This window comes from Chiloscyllium punctatum, chromosome 5 (genome assembly GCF_047496795.1).
Source record: "Chiloscyllium punctatum isolate Juve2018m chromosome 5, sChiPun1.3, whole genome shotgun sequence".
NCBI classification, from domain to species: Eukaryota; Metazoa; Chordata; class Chondrichthyes; order Orectolobiformes; family Hemiscylliidae; genus Chiloscyllium; species Chiloscyllium punctatum.
The window spans coordinates 118,431,016-118,448,261 of NC_092743.1; the positions used below are offsets into that span (position 1 = coordinate 118,431,016).

At 41.1% G+C, this 17,246-nt stretch overlaps 1 protein-coding gene across 2 annotated transcripts in view; it reads left to right on the forward strand.

Annotated features, from left to right (window-relative positions):
• The first annotated feature begins 10,331 nt into the window (after window positions 1-10,331).
• dscc1 (DNA replication and sister chromatid cohesion 1) overlaps window positions 10,332-17,246 on the forward strand; it is a 40,445-nt gene continuing 33,530 nt past the window's right edge. Inside the window, exon 1 of one of the 2 annotated variants that reach the window (XM_072571206.1) lies at window positions 10,332-11,098. In XM_072571206.1, the coding sequence (XP_072427307.1) occupies window positions 10,905-11,098 (194 nt within the window). In that variant the 5' untranslated portion in view covers window positions 10,332-10,904. The remainder of the gene's footprint in view (window positions 11,099-17,246) is intronic. The other variant, XM_072571205.1, reaches the window with a different exon arrangement.

Here is a 17,246-nt window from a genome sequence, read left to right on the forward strand (position 1 = left end):
AGGCAGAAGACTAGCCACCAAGATACATGAACACCAACTAGCCACAAAAAGACATGACCCTCTCTCACTAGTATCCTCACATATGGATCAGGAAGGAACCACTTCGACTGGGACAATACATCCATCCTAGGACAAGCCAAACAAAGACATACACGAGAATTCCTAGAAGCATGGTAATCCAACTGGAACTCTATCAACAAGCACATTGAGTTAGACCCCATCTACCACCCCCTGAGAAAAGGAACAGGAAATAACATCACCACCGGAAATGACATCACCAGCCCAAAGAAACCCAAACATATAAATACAAAGCAGGAATTTTCAGTATTGCTTCACATGAGGTCCACTGAAGATGTTACCTAGTAAGGTAACAAAACATCTGGAAATGAATCTTTGAGCTCAGCGAGCGAACCTACATCCAAAACCTCAACCTGAGCAACAAATGTTCTCAAAAACTCACCGGGAGAGTTGTTCTCAGAAGGCAGTACCATGCAGAACTTTAATGACCTCCAATCAGTTGTCAAGTGAGTGATTTCATCTTCAAATGGAATATCCTTCTCATCACTTTATTAGCCTCATCCATTGCTCAGTTCACTTAACTCCAAAATATCTGTCAACAATCTTGATCAATCAGGAGGCAGTCCTAACATTTACTTTGCAAGCCTCACAACCCCAACTTACCCATAGCCCTCCACCCACCCCAACCCCTTTACACAACTCGCAGCTGTTCTGACATAACATCCACATCCATCAAGTGTATTGGAGGACACTCACTGACACACTTTCCTATTTATTTCAGGAGCTAGTGCCTATCACATTCCAATTTTAATTCCTGCTTGGGAACCATAAGATACCAAAAAAGTAAAGATTTATAGAATTGTAGAAATGGTCAACATGGAAGAAGAAGACCATTCAGCACACTTTAAATGCACCAGCTCTTTGATTGCGCAATCCAATACTAATCCCACCTTGAACCAGAGAATGATATATCAAAGACATTTTTTGGCACATTGGCTCTTTGCTCAAGCCATTCAATTTATCTAACTCCGAGTTCCTTCCCTGTAGTCAGGTTATTTTGTTCGTTCAAGTATTCAGCCTTTTCCTTTGAAAAAGAATGTATTTTGATCATCTTTTCATACAGTGCATTCTAGATCAATATAACTCATGTTAGAAATTTTTTTTTCATGTTGTTCTGGTTCTTTCATTATTTTATCTTCATGATAAAAGGCTTGATTTTTGAGCATCTCTATTAAATATCCTCTTTACGTTCTCTGCTCTATGAACAAATTGTTACTCCAATCTTTCCATAAAAGTAAAATACCTCCCTCCTCGCAACATTCTCATTGACTTCTTCCATATCCTCTCTCAGGTCTTGATATCCTTCCCAGCGGTATGACTCCCAAATTGAAGATGGGACTCTGGTTGAGACCCATCCAGTGTTTTATAATGCTTTAGCATAACATCCTTGTTTTTGTATTCTGTGTCTCCAGTAATGAAACCAATTATTACCAATACTTTTTAACATGCTCTCAATGTGTCCTGCTACCATGAAAAAAACATGCGCATAGGTTTCTAGATTTCTCTGTTTCTGTTTCCATGTTAACATTATATTTTTTTAGTTTGTTATGCCTCCTCATTTTTCCTACCAAAGTATGCAACTTCGCACTTCTTTAAATGCATTTAATCTCCCTTAAGTTTTCCCTTTCATCATTCTATGTCTTTTTGAAATCTATGACAATCCTCCTTATTGTCATCTGCAAACTTGAAATTATCTTCTGTAAACTCAAGTCCAGATCATTAATTTATCAGAGAAGAATGGTCTCTACATGGACTCCTGGAGAAGTGTATTCTTTCCTCCTATCAGAGGAACAAGTATTCCCAATACTCTCTGCTTTTTATCTTTTCAGTGGCTTCATATCCATCCTATCACTGATACTATAATTTTGTAGGCTTTAATTTTGCGAACAAGTCTATTACGTGGCACTTTATCAAATACATTCTGAAATCCATATACAAAAACCACCCTCATCAACTCTCTTCTTTACTTCATCATAGAATTTCACAAGTCAGCAAAGAAGGTTATTTCAGAGTACAACGGGAGCTTGTTTAGATGGGCCAATGGGCTGAGGAGTGGCAGATGAAGTTTAATTTAGATAAATGTGAGATGCTGTATTTGGGAAAGGCAACTCAGGGCAGGCTTTATACACTTGATAGTAAGGTGGTGGGGAATATTGCTGAACAAAGAGACCTTGGAGTGCAGGTTCATAATTCCTTGAAAGTGGAATCACAGGTCAACGGGATAGTGAAGAAAGCATTTGGTATGTTTGCCTTTATTGGTCAGTGCATTGAGTATGGGGGTTGGAGGTCATGTTGTGGTTGTACAATACATTAGTTAGGCCATTTTTGGAATACTGCATGCAATTCTGGTCTCCCTGCTATAGGAAGGATGTTATGAAACTTTTCTGAAATGGTTCAGAAAATATTTACAAGGATGTTGCCAGGGTTGGAGGATTTGAGCTATCGGGAGAGGCTGACAGGCTGGGCTATTTTCCTTGGAGCATTGGAGGCTTAGGGGTTACCCTATAGAGGTTTATAAAATCATGCAGGGCATGCATAGGGTGAATAAGCAAGGTTTTTTTCCCTGGGGTGGGGTAGCCCAAAACTAGAGGGCATAATTTAAGGTGAGAGGAGAAAGACTTAAAAAAGACCCAGGGCAACATTTTCATGCAGAGGCTGGTGTGTGTATGGAATGAGCTGCCAGAGGAAGTGGTAGAGGCTGGTACAATTACAACATTTAAGGGGCATCTGATTGGGTCTATGAATAGGAAGAGTTTAGAGAGATATGGGCCAAATACTGGCAAATGGGACCAGATTAATTTAGGATATTGGGTTGGCATGGATGAGTCTGTATGCATTCTGGGGATAAAGCTCAATGACTCTATGGCCAAGTTAGTCAACCAGGAAAGGCAGCACAGATTTGTTAAGGGCAAATTGTGTTTACTCACCTTGCTAGAGTTGTCTAATGAGATCATAAAGATTGGTGAAGGTTGGTGTGGTGTACACGGACTTGCAAAAGGTATATGATAAAGTGCTGCACAACAAGCTTAAGAACTAAGTTGAAATCCATGGAATAAAAGGAACAGAGTGGATACATAACTGGCTGAGCGACAGGAAACAAAGAATAGTGGTGGTGAGCAGATTTTCAGACAGAGGGAAGAAGGTGGCATTCCCCAAGGGTCAGTGTTAGGATCACTGCTTCTTGGTCAATATTCAGCCCATTGTGTCTGTACTGGTTTTCTGAAGAGCAATTTATCTAATCCCAATAGCCTGATTTTCACCATGCCTTAAAACATTTTGCTTCACTTCAGTTTATTTTTCAATTTTCATTTGAAAGTCATGATTGAATGTACCTTCAGTAGCCTCTCCAGCAGTGGATTCCAGATCCTGACCACTCACTGCATAAAAATTAGCTTTTTGACATGTTGCTACTTCTTCTTTTGCCAATTGTCTTAAATTGGTGTCCCTTGGTTTTTGATTAGTCAATCAAGGAAAAAAGTTTCCTATTGACTTGGAGAAATCTCGTGATTTTGCAGACCTCTGTCAAATGTTCTCTCAATCTTTACTTCTCCAAGATCAGCTGCAGCTTCTCCCATCTACCAACACAGCTGAAGTTCCTCATCCCTGTACTAAAGCTTGTGAATCTTTTCTGTGGTCTGTTTAATACCTCTCCATTCTTCCTGCAGATTGGTGCCCAGGATCCGAAGGGATTCTTCAGTTGAGGCTACGTGAATACCTCATAAAAGCTTGCCATAACATCATTGTTGTTGTACTCTACTCCTGTACATGTAAAATCCAGGATCCTGAATGCCTCATTCCCAGAACCTTCGCTCAAAGTAAAAGTTTGGAAGTGTAAGCAAGAGAGGTGGAGAGCATGAATTTCAGCAGGAGAGAGGGTCGGGGCAAGAGGCCTTGGTTCAGTAGTAAGATCAGGGATTGACAAAGGCTGTGAGCAGAGAAGATGACAAGAGGAAGGGCCCGTCACCACTGGGAGAAGCCAGGGAGAAGGAGCTACCATGAGCTGGACAGTCAGTGAGATGGAAGGAAGAGGGGAGGCAAGTACAAAGTTAGCATATTTCTTGTACATTTCAAAGTTTATTCATTTTAATAGTGATTTCATTCACATGGGAATTCATAAAATCCCTATGATTCAATAAATGGCATTTTAATTTACAGCTGTAATGCTTTAATGTTTTTCTCCAGTGAGAAAAATCCAGAAGCTGCCATTAATGGGGAAAATCTGGTTTAACTAAGGTTGTTTTACTAAAATTTGCTCTTTTCAGGAATGCAACCGGAAGTGAAAACCTGCTGTATCCCTTATCTGCTTGTCACATTTTCATGTACTAGACCAAATAATTGTCCATTTCTCCCTCAGAGCTGATATTCAAAACAAAAGAATTGAAAAATCTCTTGAAGACATTCAATGATGCGTTAGACTGAAATATTCTGATGTTTTAACATCCTTTTAAGGACACCCTTGGCAAAGGCAAATTCAGTCAATAGATTGTCTCCCATGCAATCCAGGAGGAACCAATATCAACAGAAAAAGGTGTGTGTCCCCATCTGCCTGCCCACTGAGGGCAAACTACTACAGTCCATAGCTTTTCCTCCCACCAAGTTCCTCCATCGTCCTTTAACAAAGTCACAGCAACGTCTTGGCAATTACAGTCTCTTGCCCTGACACATGTTTGATTTTTAACTTAAATGGCTGTAAAAATAAGCTCCCATCTAAACACTACTAGCAGGATAAGTGTTGAAATGTTACAATACTAGCATTATACTTAAGATCTCCTGCATTTTGGAACATTTTTGGTTATGATAATTCAACTATCTGGAAAAAAAACACCCATTACATCTTTCTACCTTCTATCTTGCAACATACAGCAGAAATACCCATGTCACTTACATTGATATCTACCTTGAATGGTTTTGTGTAATTAGATGTAGCTATAACAGGTTTCAGGTTATGATATTCCCCGTCTGCTGAAATTTTCTATAGTTCTTCATCAAGTCAGTGGAGCAACAACATTGGAAGTTCATACCAAATTTTAACAATCAAAACCACTCAGTCCCAGGAATTGTAGTACTTTAGTATGGGGAAAGTCCCCAGTAATCTGTTTTCACATCCCATGGGGCCATTTGTCCATGTTAGATTAGATTACATTACATTACAGTGTGGAAACAGGCCCTTCGGCCCAACAAGTTGGAAGATATAGACTGTAGGGAAATAGATGGTGACATCTTGCAAAATGTCCATATTACAGAGGAGGAAGTACTGGATGTCTTGAAACGGTTAAAGGTGGATAAATCCCCTGGACCTGATCAGGTAAACCATTGAACTCTATGGGAAGCTAGAAAAGTGATTGCTGGGCCTCTTGGTGAGATATTTGTATCATCGATAGTCACAGGTGAGGTGCAGGAAGACTGGAGGTTGGCAAACGTGGTGCCACTGTTTAAGAAGGGTGGTAAGGACAAGCCAGGGAACTAGAGACCTGTGAGCCTGACGTCGGTTGCGGGCAAGTTGTTGGAAGGAATCCTGAGGGACAGGATGTACATGTATTTGGAAAGGTAAGGACTGATTAGGGATAGTCAATATAGCTTTGTGCGTGGGAAATCATGTCTCACAAACTTGATTGAGTTTTTTCTGTGGAAGTAACAAAGAGGATTGATGAGGGCAGAGTGGTAGATGTGATCTATGGACTTCAGTAAGGCGTTCGAAAAGGTTCCCCATAGGAGATTGATTAGCAAGGTTAGATCTCATGGAATACAGGGAGAACTAGCCATTTGGATACAGAACTGGCTCAAAGGTAGAAGACAGAGGGTGGTGGTGGAGGCTTGTTTTTCAGACTGGAGGCCTGTAACCAGTGGAGTGCCACAAGGATTGGTGCTGGGTCCTCTACTTTTTGTCATTTACATAAATGATTTGGATGCGAGCATATGAGGTACAGTTAGTAAATTTGCAGATGACACCAAAATTGGAGGTGCAGTGGACAGAGAAGAAGGTTACCTCAGATTACAACAGGATCTTGACCAGATGGACCAATGGGCTGAGAAGTGGCAGATGGAAATTAATTCAGATAAATGCGAGGTGCTGCATTTTGGGAAAGCAAATCTTAGCAGGACTTATACACTTAATAGTAATGTCCTGGGGAGTGTTGCTGAACAAAGAGACCTTGGAGTGCAGGTTCATAGCTCCTTCAAAGTGGAGTCGCAGATAGATAGGATAATAAAGAAGATGTTTGGTATGTTTTCTTTTATTGGTCAGAGTATTGAGTACAGGAGTTGGGAGGTCATGTCGCGACTGTACAGGACATTGGTTAGGCCACTGTTGGAATATTGCGTGCAATTCTTGTCTCCTTCCTATCAGAAAGATGTCGTGAAACTTGAAAGGGTTCAGAAAATATTTACAAAGATGTTGCCAGGGTTGGAGGATTTGAGCTATAGGGAGAGGCTGAACAGGCTGGGGTTGTTTTCCCTGGAGCGTCAGAGGCTGAGGGGTGACCTTACAGAGATTTACAAAATTATGAGGGGCATGGATAGGATAAATAGACAAAGTCTTTTCCCTGGGGTCGGGGAGTCCAGAACTGGAGGACATAGGTTTAGAGTGAGAGGGGAAAGATATAAAAGAGACCTAAGGGGTAACTTTTTCACGCAGAGGGTGTTACGTGTATGGAGCGAGCTGCCAGAGGATGTGGTGGAGGCTAGTACAATTGCAACATTTAAGTGGCATTTGGATGGGTATATGAATAGGAAGGGTTTGGAGGGATATGGGCCGTGTGCTGGCAGGTTGGACTAGATTGGGTTGGGATATCTGTTCGGCATGGACAGGTTGGACCGAAGGGTCTGTTTCCATGCTGTACATCTCCGACTCTATGAGTCTATGTCCAACGACTTGATCCAGGGACATGAATTGAGCTTTTGCGAACTCACTCTTAGTCAAATTTGTTACCAAACCTGTTTCCTGAAGTTGATTGAACAATTCCAGTAGATCTTTTCAAGTGTGGAATCCAAATTCATATCCAGCCTCAGTGAAATAAAATGGAACTGGGATTCTGTCATGTGTGATAACAAAAACTCCAGAATCAGAAACAAATTGAAAAATATCATAACTATGAAGGAAGGACAATTTGATTTCAGCCCCACATTCTTCCATATACCATTATTCTTGTATTGTCCATCATACTGTTTTCCAGTACTGAAGATTATTGTCACTGCTTTTCTTTGCCTGCATAAAATGTCATTGTACTTCAATGTGATGTAGATGTGTAAATCCAGCTTAAGGAATATGATATAGCAGTTATCATTGACAATTATTTACAAAATGTGAGATCAATATTCCAGGTTATAATTGGAAAATGAGAAGGCAGAGCAATGTTCATTTTGAACACATATTACAGCATTAGAATGAATATCAGTAAAGGTGATCAGGTAGCAGCTTTTTGATGGGTGGAACTGAGGAACATAAACAATGTCATACTTTGGAGCAATTTGTTCATTGACATTTTGACCATAATAATAGAGCAGTAGACAATATCAGGACAAGGTTGAGAGAAGATTATTCCAGCTATAGTGTTGTTATAATGGGAGATTTTAATTTTCACATAGTCTGTGAATTTCTTCAGTGTATTTGAAGACATGTTTCTGGAATAGAATGTTCTGGGACTACAAGCACACAGATCATGACAAAATTAGTCAGTCTTGACCTGAGATGAATCCACTGAACACTGTGTGGACCCATACCTCTGCTCATATTCATACCCACAATGTATGAATTGTGACTAATCCTGTGGCTGGTCTTAAGCTTGGTTTAGAAATGGAAGATGCAGAAATGGAGGCTGCTGCAGAGCTTGAGGAATCCCTCCCTCTGCATCTCTGTGGAAAAGAAAAAGGAAGTTCTTCACCAGAATCTGATTTACTTTGAGACAGTTAGAGTCATAGAGATGTACAGCACGGAAACAGACCCTTTGGTCCAACTTATCCATTCTGTTCAGATATCCTAACCGTATCTAGTCCCATTCGCCAGCACTTGGCCCATTTCCCTCTAAACCCTTCCTATTCATATACCCAACCAGATGCCTTTTAAATGCTGCAATTGTATCAGCCTCCACCACTTCCTCTGGCACCTCATTTTATTCACGAATCACCCTCTGCATGAAAAAGCTGCCCATTCGTTCCCTTTTATACCTTTCCCCTCTTACCCTAAATCTATTCCCTCTAGTTCTGGACTCCCCCACACTAGGGAAAAGACTTTGTCTGTTTATCCTATCCATGCCCCTCATAATTTTATAAACCTCTATAAGATCACCCCTCAGCCTCTGACGCTCTAGGAAAAACAGCCCCAGCCTGTTCAAACTCTCCTGTAGCTCAAATCCTCCTTGTAAATCTTTTCTGAACCCTTTCAAGTTTCACAACATCCTTCCAATAGGAAGGAGATCAGAATTGCATGCAATATTCCAAAAGTGGCCTAACCAATGTCTTGTACAGCCACAATATGACTTCACAACTCCTATACGGAATGCTCTGACCAAAAAAGGAAAGCATACCAAACGCCGTCTTCACTATCCTATGTACCTGCGGCTCTACTTTCAAGGAGCTATGAAACTGCATACCAAAGTCTCTTTGTTCAGCAACACTCCCTAGGACCTTACCATTAAGTGTATAAATCCTTTTCTGATTTGCTTTTCCAATAAGCAGCACCTTGCATTTATCTAATTAAACTCATCTGCCACTCCTCAGCCCATTGGATCATCTGATCAGGATCCCGTTGTAATCTGAGGGTAACCTTCTTAGCTGTCCACTACATTTCCAGTTTGGTGTCATCTGCAAACTTACTAACTATAATCTCCTAATTTCACATCCAAATCACTTACAGAAATGACAAAAAGTAGAGGACCCAGCACCGATCCTTGTGGCACTCTATTGGTCACAGGCTCCAGTCTGAAAAGCACCCTCCACCATCACCCTCTGTCTTCTATCTTCAAGCCAGTTCTGTATCCAAATGGTTAGTTCTCCCTGTATTCCATGAGATCTAACCTTGCTCACCAGTCACCCTGTTTGAATGCATCTTTTTTATATCCAGAAGTGCTCTTACACAAACTGACTGTTTTCTTCCCCATCGCCAAATCACCCATGGTATTTACCTATTAACCACTACCAGTAAATTGCCCATGTTATCTAATTGATTAATTTATGTGCAAAGTCAGCTAAGGGCAATGCAGACCATCAAAAGTGAGGGGTAGGGAGGGGCTGAATCAAAATGGAGTTGGAAGGAGAAATAAAGCACTCTTCCTCCCTGTGGCATCCACCTGTCTCACTAAAGGCATCAAAATTATTCGTGGCACTCCCTTTCCAAGGACCAGAAACTGATCACACTGGAAGACATGTGCCTTCAGCTGCATCCAGTAGCATCCATCCTCAGGAGCTGCTATTCAAGAATTTACAAGGATGTTGGTGGACTGAGCTGGATATTACGGAGGCTCTGTGACTGTGAGTTTCCTGATATCTGGTCAGTGACTGAAAACTCTGGGCATGAGCAGATAGACTCAACCCCGTTTAAGATAATTAAGAAGAATTGACAGAAACTATACCTGCTCATGGGGGCACAATCCACAGTCAAGCAGAATAACTTTGAAACTCTGTACGCCAGTAAAGACTGATGTCAGGTAATATTTCTAAACACAAAGGGAATTTGAGAATTATTTACACACTCCCCCAGAGCATTACTGAGGCTAGATCGACAGGAAATCTTAAAACTAAGATTGATTTTTTGTTAGAAAAGCATATTAAGGACTGTGAAACTATGGCTATGTGTATGGTAGTGTGGACAGCCATAACCTAATGAATTTGAGGTTCTGAAGAAGGGTCACTGAACTCGAAACATGAACAATGTTTTCACTCCACAGGGCATTGTTGTGTGATTTTTAACTTTGTACACCCCCGTCCAATATCGGCATCTCAAATCATGTCTCTCCACAGACACGGTCAGATCTGCTGTCATAAGTTCCTCCAGCGATTTCTGTTTTTGTTTCATAATCTTATGCATAACTGAACAGGCCGGAGGATCTGCATGCCCTCCTATTCCTGTGTTCCAAGTCAGTGTGTCAATCACTTTGGGATATTGTTGCAAAGTGAGACATAAATGAAACTCTTCTTCCGGCTCTTGTTTCAGTTCTGCTGAATGTCATTGGATATTAGATCTCTTTGCCCCTCCGCTGAGACCAGTATTTATTTAAAATTTCCGGCATGTCGTATGTTGATTTGGAAGACGGAAAGGGCAGAATTTTCGCAGCTTTGTGGAGGAAAGCTTTGAGGACAACAGGATCAGAACAAAACCCTCGGGGATAGGAAGCGGGATATAAGGGACAGGATAAAACCACCCAAGCAGCAATAACAATAATTACAGTCTGCTCCCCCAAACAGCTTCTGGAACTATCCTAGGAAACCCTTTCTTCACGCTTTTTTCTGTCAGCCTAACAGCAACATCCCATCCATTATTAAAAAAACCCCGAAAGAACTGAGGATGCTGGCAATCAGAAATTGCTGGAAAAGCTCAGCAGGTCTGTGGAGAGAAATCAGAGTTAACATTTCGCGTCCAGTGACCTCTTCGTTCCTGTCTTTGTTTCCCATTCATTTTATCTGTATTTAAAACTGTTGGTATTGATCAGGCAGACCTCGGATCACAGTTGGGCAGCTTTAAACAGAAGTGGCGCGATGTTTCTTTTTTTGAGGAAATAGGCATTCTCCCGCCTTCGGCTTGGATTGGATACAGTATCTTATTGCTGAAGGTTCCGGTAGCCGGCTCCTCTCTCTTGGTTCCCTGCTCTGTCAATCAGTCCCCCTCTGTCAACATGGCACAGCGCGGTGTTCAATGTGAGAGAACTCTGCCGCAGATTCACGCTACTTTACAAGTCGCCAAATTGGACCCGTCCGAGTTAAAACCAACAGTCCAATGCCTATCCTTCAGCGAGAGATTCAGTTCGGAGGATTACTGTCTCATGGAAGTGGACGAGACGCTCTGTAAACACATCGAGTCCGGGCAGAGGTAGGGTTCCTGCTGTGACACAGCTCAGCTGTGCAGTTTTGTCTTTTTGCCTTGAAATAAAACCAGAAAGTGCCCTAGAAACTCAACAGCGTCTGTGGAGAAGGAGAGAGATTGAACTTTTGGAGTTTGGAGATGCCAGTGTTGGACTGGGGTGTACAAAGTTAAAAATCACACAACGCCAGGTTGTCGTCCAACAGGTTTATTTGGAAGCACTAGCTTTAGGAGCGCTGCTCCTTCAGCCACAACCACCTGATGAAGGAGCAGTGCTCGGAAAGGTAGTGCTTCCAAATAGACCTGTTGGTGTATAACTTGGTGTTGTGTGACTTTTAACTTTGTTTCAAGTCCAGTGTGACTTCTCTTCGTATCAAATATGAACAGGAATGAACTGCAGATGTTGGAAATCAGAAGCAAAAATTGCTGGACAAGCTCAGCGAGTTAACTTTAACTCTGTTTCTCTCTCCAAGATGTTACTAGACCTGTTGAGCTTCTCAAGCATCCATAGGACTTTGCTTTTGTGTGTCTCTTGACCTTTTCACCGGCAACAATCTAAAGCAGGAAAATTCAAACTTTCTTTGCCTCTCTAGAAAATGACCATGTACGCAATGCCAACTCCAGGGACCACACGTGTAAAGTTCAAATACATAGCCTCCAATGAGGTGTTTTATTTTAAAACAGCTTTAACAATTGGTGTCTTTTTCATTCAACATGGGAAATACTGTGCTAAAGAATAAAATCAAATTCAGCCTCAGAGATGAATGAAAATGTAACTGAGAGCGTTGTGTTGTGTTGATGGTGGACAGGCTTTGGGACGAAGGAATCTACAAGATCCTTACCCTCCAATCTGCGCTTATAGCCACAGTGTTTATATGGCAATTTCATGGAGTCATACAGCATGGAAATGGACCTTTCGGTCCAATTCACCCATGCTAACCAAATTGCCCAAACTAAACTAGTCCCACTTGCCTGTGTTTGGCTCATGTCCCTCTAAACCTTTCCTGTTAATATACCTATTCAAATGCTTTTTAAATGCTGTAACTACCTGTATCTACCACTTTCTCTGTTCCTGGTCCTTCTTAAGCCCCATATACCGAGGGAATTCAGTGAAGGTAATGCCAATGAACACCAAGGAGTGATGGTTGGATTCTCTCTTGTTGGATATGGTCATTGCCTGGCACCTGTGAGGCACAAATGTTACTTGGCACTTGTCAGCCTAAACCTGGACATGGTCCAGATCATGCTGGACATATACACATTCTGCTTCAGTATCTCAGAAGTCAGGGTGGCATGGTGGCTCAGTGGTTAGCACTGCTACCTCACAGCACCAGGGTCCCAGGTTTGATTCCAGTCATGGGCGACTATCTGTGTGGAGTTTGCACATTCTCCCTGTTAAGTGCCCAATCCAATCTTCTTTCGAAACCATTAGTCATTGCTGTTTCCATCATACTTACAGCAGAAGGTTCTATGTTATTCCCACGTGTTGCAAAATAAGTTCTACCTCACATTCTTTCTGCGTCTATTGCCCAAGATCTTCAATCTGTGCCCCCTGAGTTCTTGTATCATTAGTCACTGGGAACAGCTTTTTCTTGTGAACCTTATTCATACTTGTTCGAACCTTGCAAACCTGAACTAGTTCCACCCCCTCCTCAATATCCTTTGTGTTCGCAAGGTTTGTGAAGGTTTGTAGCTCAGGTTGAGGTTTAGGGTGTAGGTTTCCTCACTGAGCTGTAGGTTTGATATCCAGACATTTCATTACCTGGCTAGGTAACATCATCAGTGGCGACCTCCAAGTGAAGCGAAGCTGTTGTCTCCTGCTTTCTATTTCTATCTTTCTCCTGGATGGGGTTCCTGGGGTTTGTGGTGATGTAATTTCCTGTTTGTTTTCTGAGGGGTTGATATATGGTATCTAGATCTATGTGTTTGTTTATGGCGTTGTGGTTGGAGTGCCAGGCCTCTAGGAATTCTCTGGCATGTCTTTGCTTAGCCTGGCCCAGGATAGATGTGTTGTCCCAGTCGAATTGGTGGTTTTTTTCATCCGTGTGTAGGGCTATGAGGGAGAGGGGGTTGTGTCTTTTTGTGGCTAGCTGGTGTTCATGAATCCTGGTGGCTAACTTTCTTCCTGTTTGTCCTATGTAGTGTTTGTGGCAGTCCTTGCATGGAATTTTGTAGATGACGTTGGTTTTGTCCATCAACAAGTTCCCCTGTAAATTCTCAAGAGTCCTCAAATCATTCCTCAAGCATGGCGACTGGTTCTGGTTTTCATACTCCGGTGTGGCCTAACCAGAGTTTTAAGAAAGGTCAGCATCACTTTTCTGCCTTTGAACACAATATCTCTTTGAAGCCCAAAATCCCATGTGGTTTGCTGGCCACTCGCATTATTTCTTGCCATCTTCGAAGACCTGTGCTTTGCTCATGTCCCATCCGGCACAATTTTGATAATCAATTTTTTATGTGAGCTCAGTTGGTTGAATGGCTGGTTTGCGATGCAGAGCGGATTCGATTACCACACTGACTGAGGTTGCCATTAATGACTCTCCTGCTCAATCGTTTCTGTTGCCTGAGGCACGCTGACAATTGTTAAGATCCAATTGTATTGTGATACGATGCAGTTGTATCTCTCTAATGAGAGAGCAGCCCTATGGCCCAGTAAGACAATGCCAACTTTACCTTCACCTTTCAACCTTTTCTTAACATTTAGACAACACCCAGTGCACTCCCTTTGCCATTATTTAATCAAAGGTTAAAATGAGCACTGGGATACGATCTGCCTTTTCCAAACATGCTGGTTCTCCTTAATTAATTCACACTTTGACACCCCCCCCTCCCCTTCCAGTTGTTACTTCTAAAATCTTACTCATCACTGATTGGCCTTTAGTTTTAGGACTGTTACATATTTTCTAGAATCAGGCTGTCACTCTCCGATAATCCAGCACTTCTTTGTATTTAGAGAAGACTACGGCAAACCCTTCAGCCATGTCCACCACCACCCCAAGATATCAATTAAGTGTTCTAGCTGTGCCATGTTCCATTAAGTTTACATTAACTTTCTGGCCCATATTAGGACTTGCTCCAAGCCTTACCACCTGCTTTGGATTTACTTGCGAGAAGAGGATTTTCAAGTGACCTTTTCTGTTGTCTGTCATTCTATCCTTCACCGCATTTTCCAGTTATATCTTCTTCTTCACTTTCCCTCTCAATCTATTGTTGTTAACCTAGTTCTTCTTAAATAATTCAATTCACATGTATCATAAAGTCTAATTTTTTTTTGGCTTCATCATATTCTCTCTCCCTGATCATCCAAGGTACTTTGATATTGCTTCTCCTACCATTTGCCCTTATTAGAATATATCTAGTCAATACTTGAAGCATCCCCTCCTTACAGTTCACCCAAGGGCCAATTACAATAGATTTTGTAAATCTTTTGTACTATTTTACTCTGACTAAATCTTTTCTCATCGTTAAAAGTGCACAATACCCCATCTGCCTTGGTTACCCAAATGTACATCCACTGACACTCGGCCCATCTGTTTCCCCAGCAATTCCTCTTTTCAAACTGGAAAGAGACAATATGTGCCAGGCAAGTTCTTCTGCACGCATTTCACAAATTCCCTGCCCCCTTACCCATTTACTCTCACAGTATTCCAAATGATACAGTAAATTAAAGCCCCACAGTATCATCACCCAACTGTTCTGGCATATCTTTGATTTCTCTGCAGATTTGGTCCTCTATCTTTCTCTCGCTATTTGGAGGCTGATAGGACACTTGAGCAGCATATCATACCAATTTTGCTTCTCAGCCTGAACCAGATTCTGTCTTTGCCCCTTTTAGGATATCTTCTCTTTCCAACACTATAATGTCTTCTTTAATCAGTACTCCAATACATCTCCCTTTTTCCCACCCTGTCTTTTTTGAACATTTTATATTCTTGATAGCCCTCACCATTTTAACCCACTTTTCCACTATTGTTGCTACACAATATTTTCATGTGACTATTTGTGCTTCATCAGTCTTGGTTCATCACACTTTGTGCATTTATATCCATGCTGTAAACTTATCGTTGTATGCCACATAGTCCTTCTTAGTTCACTCCTATGGGGTGCAGTATGTCTCCCTTCTCCATTACTGGCTGACGTTTTCACTTTACACTTGTATGCTTAAGCTAAATCTTCCAATTTAGTTTAGATTCTCCTCAACCACGTTAGTGAACCATCCCACGCAGACTTTGGCTGTGGCCTTGTTGATATGTTACCCACCCTTTGATAGGAATTGGTGACTCCTGCCCCAGAACTAGTCTCAATGTCCAAAGAATCTGAAGCTCTCCCTCCTGCACCATGCCTTAAGCTATGCGTTGGTCCTCTGTTTTTCCCATTTCTCCCCTCAATTGCTGCAAAATACTCATTGTGCTAATTTTTAATATCCTCCCTCAATTTTGAAATCTAACTGTCGGGCCTCAATATCTGGCTGTTGTTGGCTTACTCCCTTCCTTCGACAGAATAACTTTTACTCATTCATGTGATATTCTTTATTCTGGCACGAGGGAGGCAATGTATGATGCAGGACTCATAGTGATTATGATCACAGCTGATGGTAATACTGGACAAGTTAGGCCCCAGGGTGAGAGCTGGCTGTATAGACTGTATGTTTATTTTTGCTATCTGTTTACTCTAGTGGTTAGTCACTGAATATATTCAAGCGGCTCATATTCAATGTCCTTATAATAAAAGGACATCAAAGTTTATTATACACAAAAGGAAAAAAAAAATCCCAAATTATAATATACTATACAAGAACTACTTTAAATTGATTACAGATTTATCACAAATCTCAGAAATAAAGATTGAACCCTCTTATCCTCAATAACTTTACAGATATTCAAACCTCGGTAAAGTGTCATCCCAACCTCACTTTTAAAGGTCCTTGTTTAGTTGACATGTTTGTAATTGGTTTCTGGAGCTTTCTTCTTAATGACTTCTGAACACTTTCAGAGCAAACACATGGAATTTCTGTGTCTCAGCTTTGAGCAGTTTCCTGGCTAGTCTTTTTATGAGGTTAGCACTTCAGCCTCCATTGTCTCCTATCGACAGACTGAAACTCTCAGAATCTTGGGATGTTTTTCTCTTACGCAACCCAAGACTTTTTCCTCAGCCCTGACTGTTGGGAAACTGCTAAAACATCAGCATCTTCTTGCTTTGACTGAACCTTCTGACTGGTTCTGGCTTTTCTATGATTCTGGATTCCTGTGATGATTCTGTGGTTTTAACAGCTTTTCATTTTATCTTTTTCTCTCCTTTATGAATTATTCACCTTAAGATATACTCCACTGTGTGAATCCTCATGCAAAATGCACATACCAACAAATTTCCAACATCATTCATGGAACATCTAAAATGAAACTAAAACCACATCTTCTCCTTAATACACACAGTATAGAAATACAAGTCAAACTTAAAGCTATATATAGCTCTATCAATTAATAACGCAAATTTCCAAACAATAATAATAACATAATATGAGGCCTCAACACATAATGATGGTTACAGAAATACCTCTCTGTCATCCTGACTATGGAATCTCCTTTCATAATTGTTTTTCTGTGTTCTTCTCTGTTCCCTCCTGTGCAGTTACTTGCCCATTGGTGCCATGGATTAACCTGCAATATTTCTAAGTATTATTTCCAGCACTCTCCAGTTTGAGTACCTGTTTGAACTACATTATTATACTTTGTTTTTGAATAAGTATTTTTCTATTTTTACTATTTTTGAACTCTCATCCCTTCAGATGCTCATCATTCCTCAGATGTTGTGTTGAGGTTTCCAGAATACACAGGAATTGGAAGAAACAAGTTCTAGCTCCCATGTCCTAAAATAAAATCTGTTCCTTGTTTCGCAGGCTAGTTGGACCTTGTTTTAAGTATTAAATTTAATTAAAGGCTCTAGACCTGTTCCATACTCATATTCTTATTCAGTCAGTTATTGTCATGTTTATGTTAATTGATGCTTCTAATTACTGAGCTCCTAACTTGAATTAAAAGTCATTTTCTACGGGTTGAGAAAGAGAAATACTCACCAATCAATCATTTCACTGCTTTCCTGAGACAGCACACTATTTTTATTGAATGCAGTTAGTTGGCTCTGAACCAGCTAGCTTTTT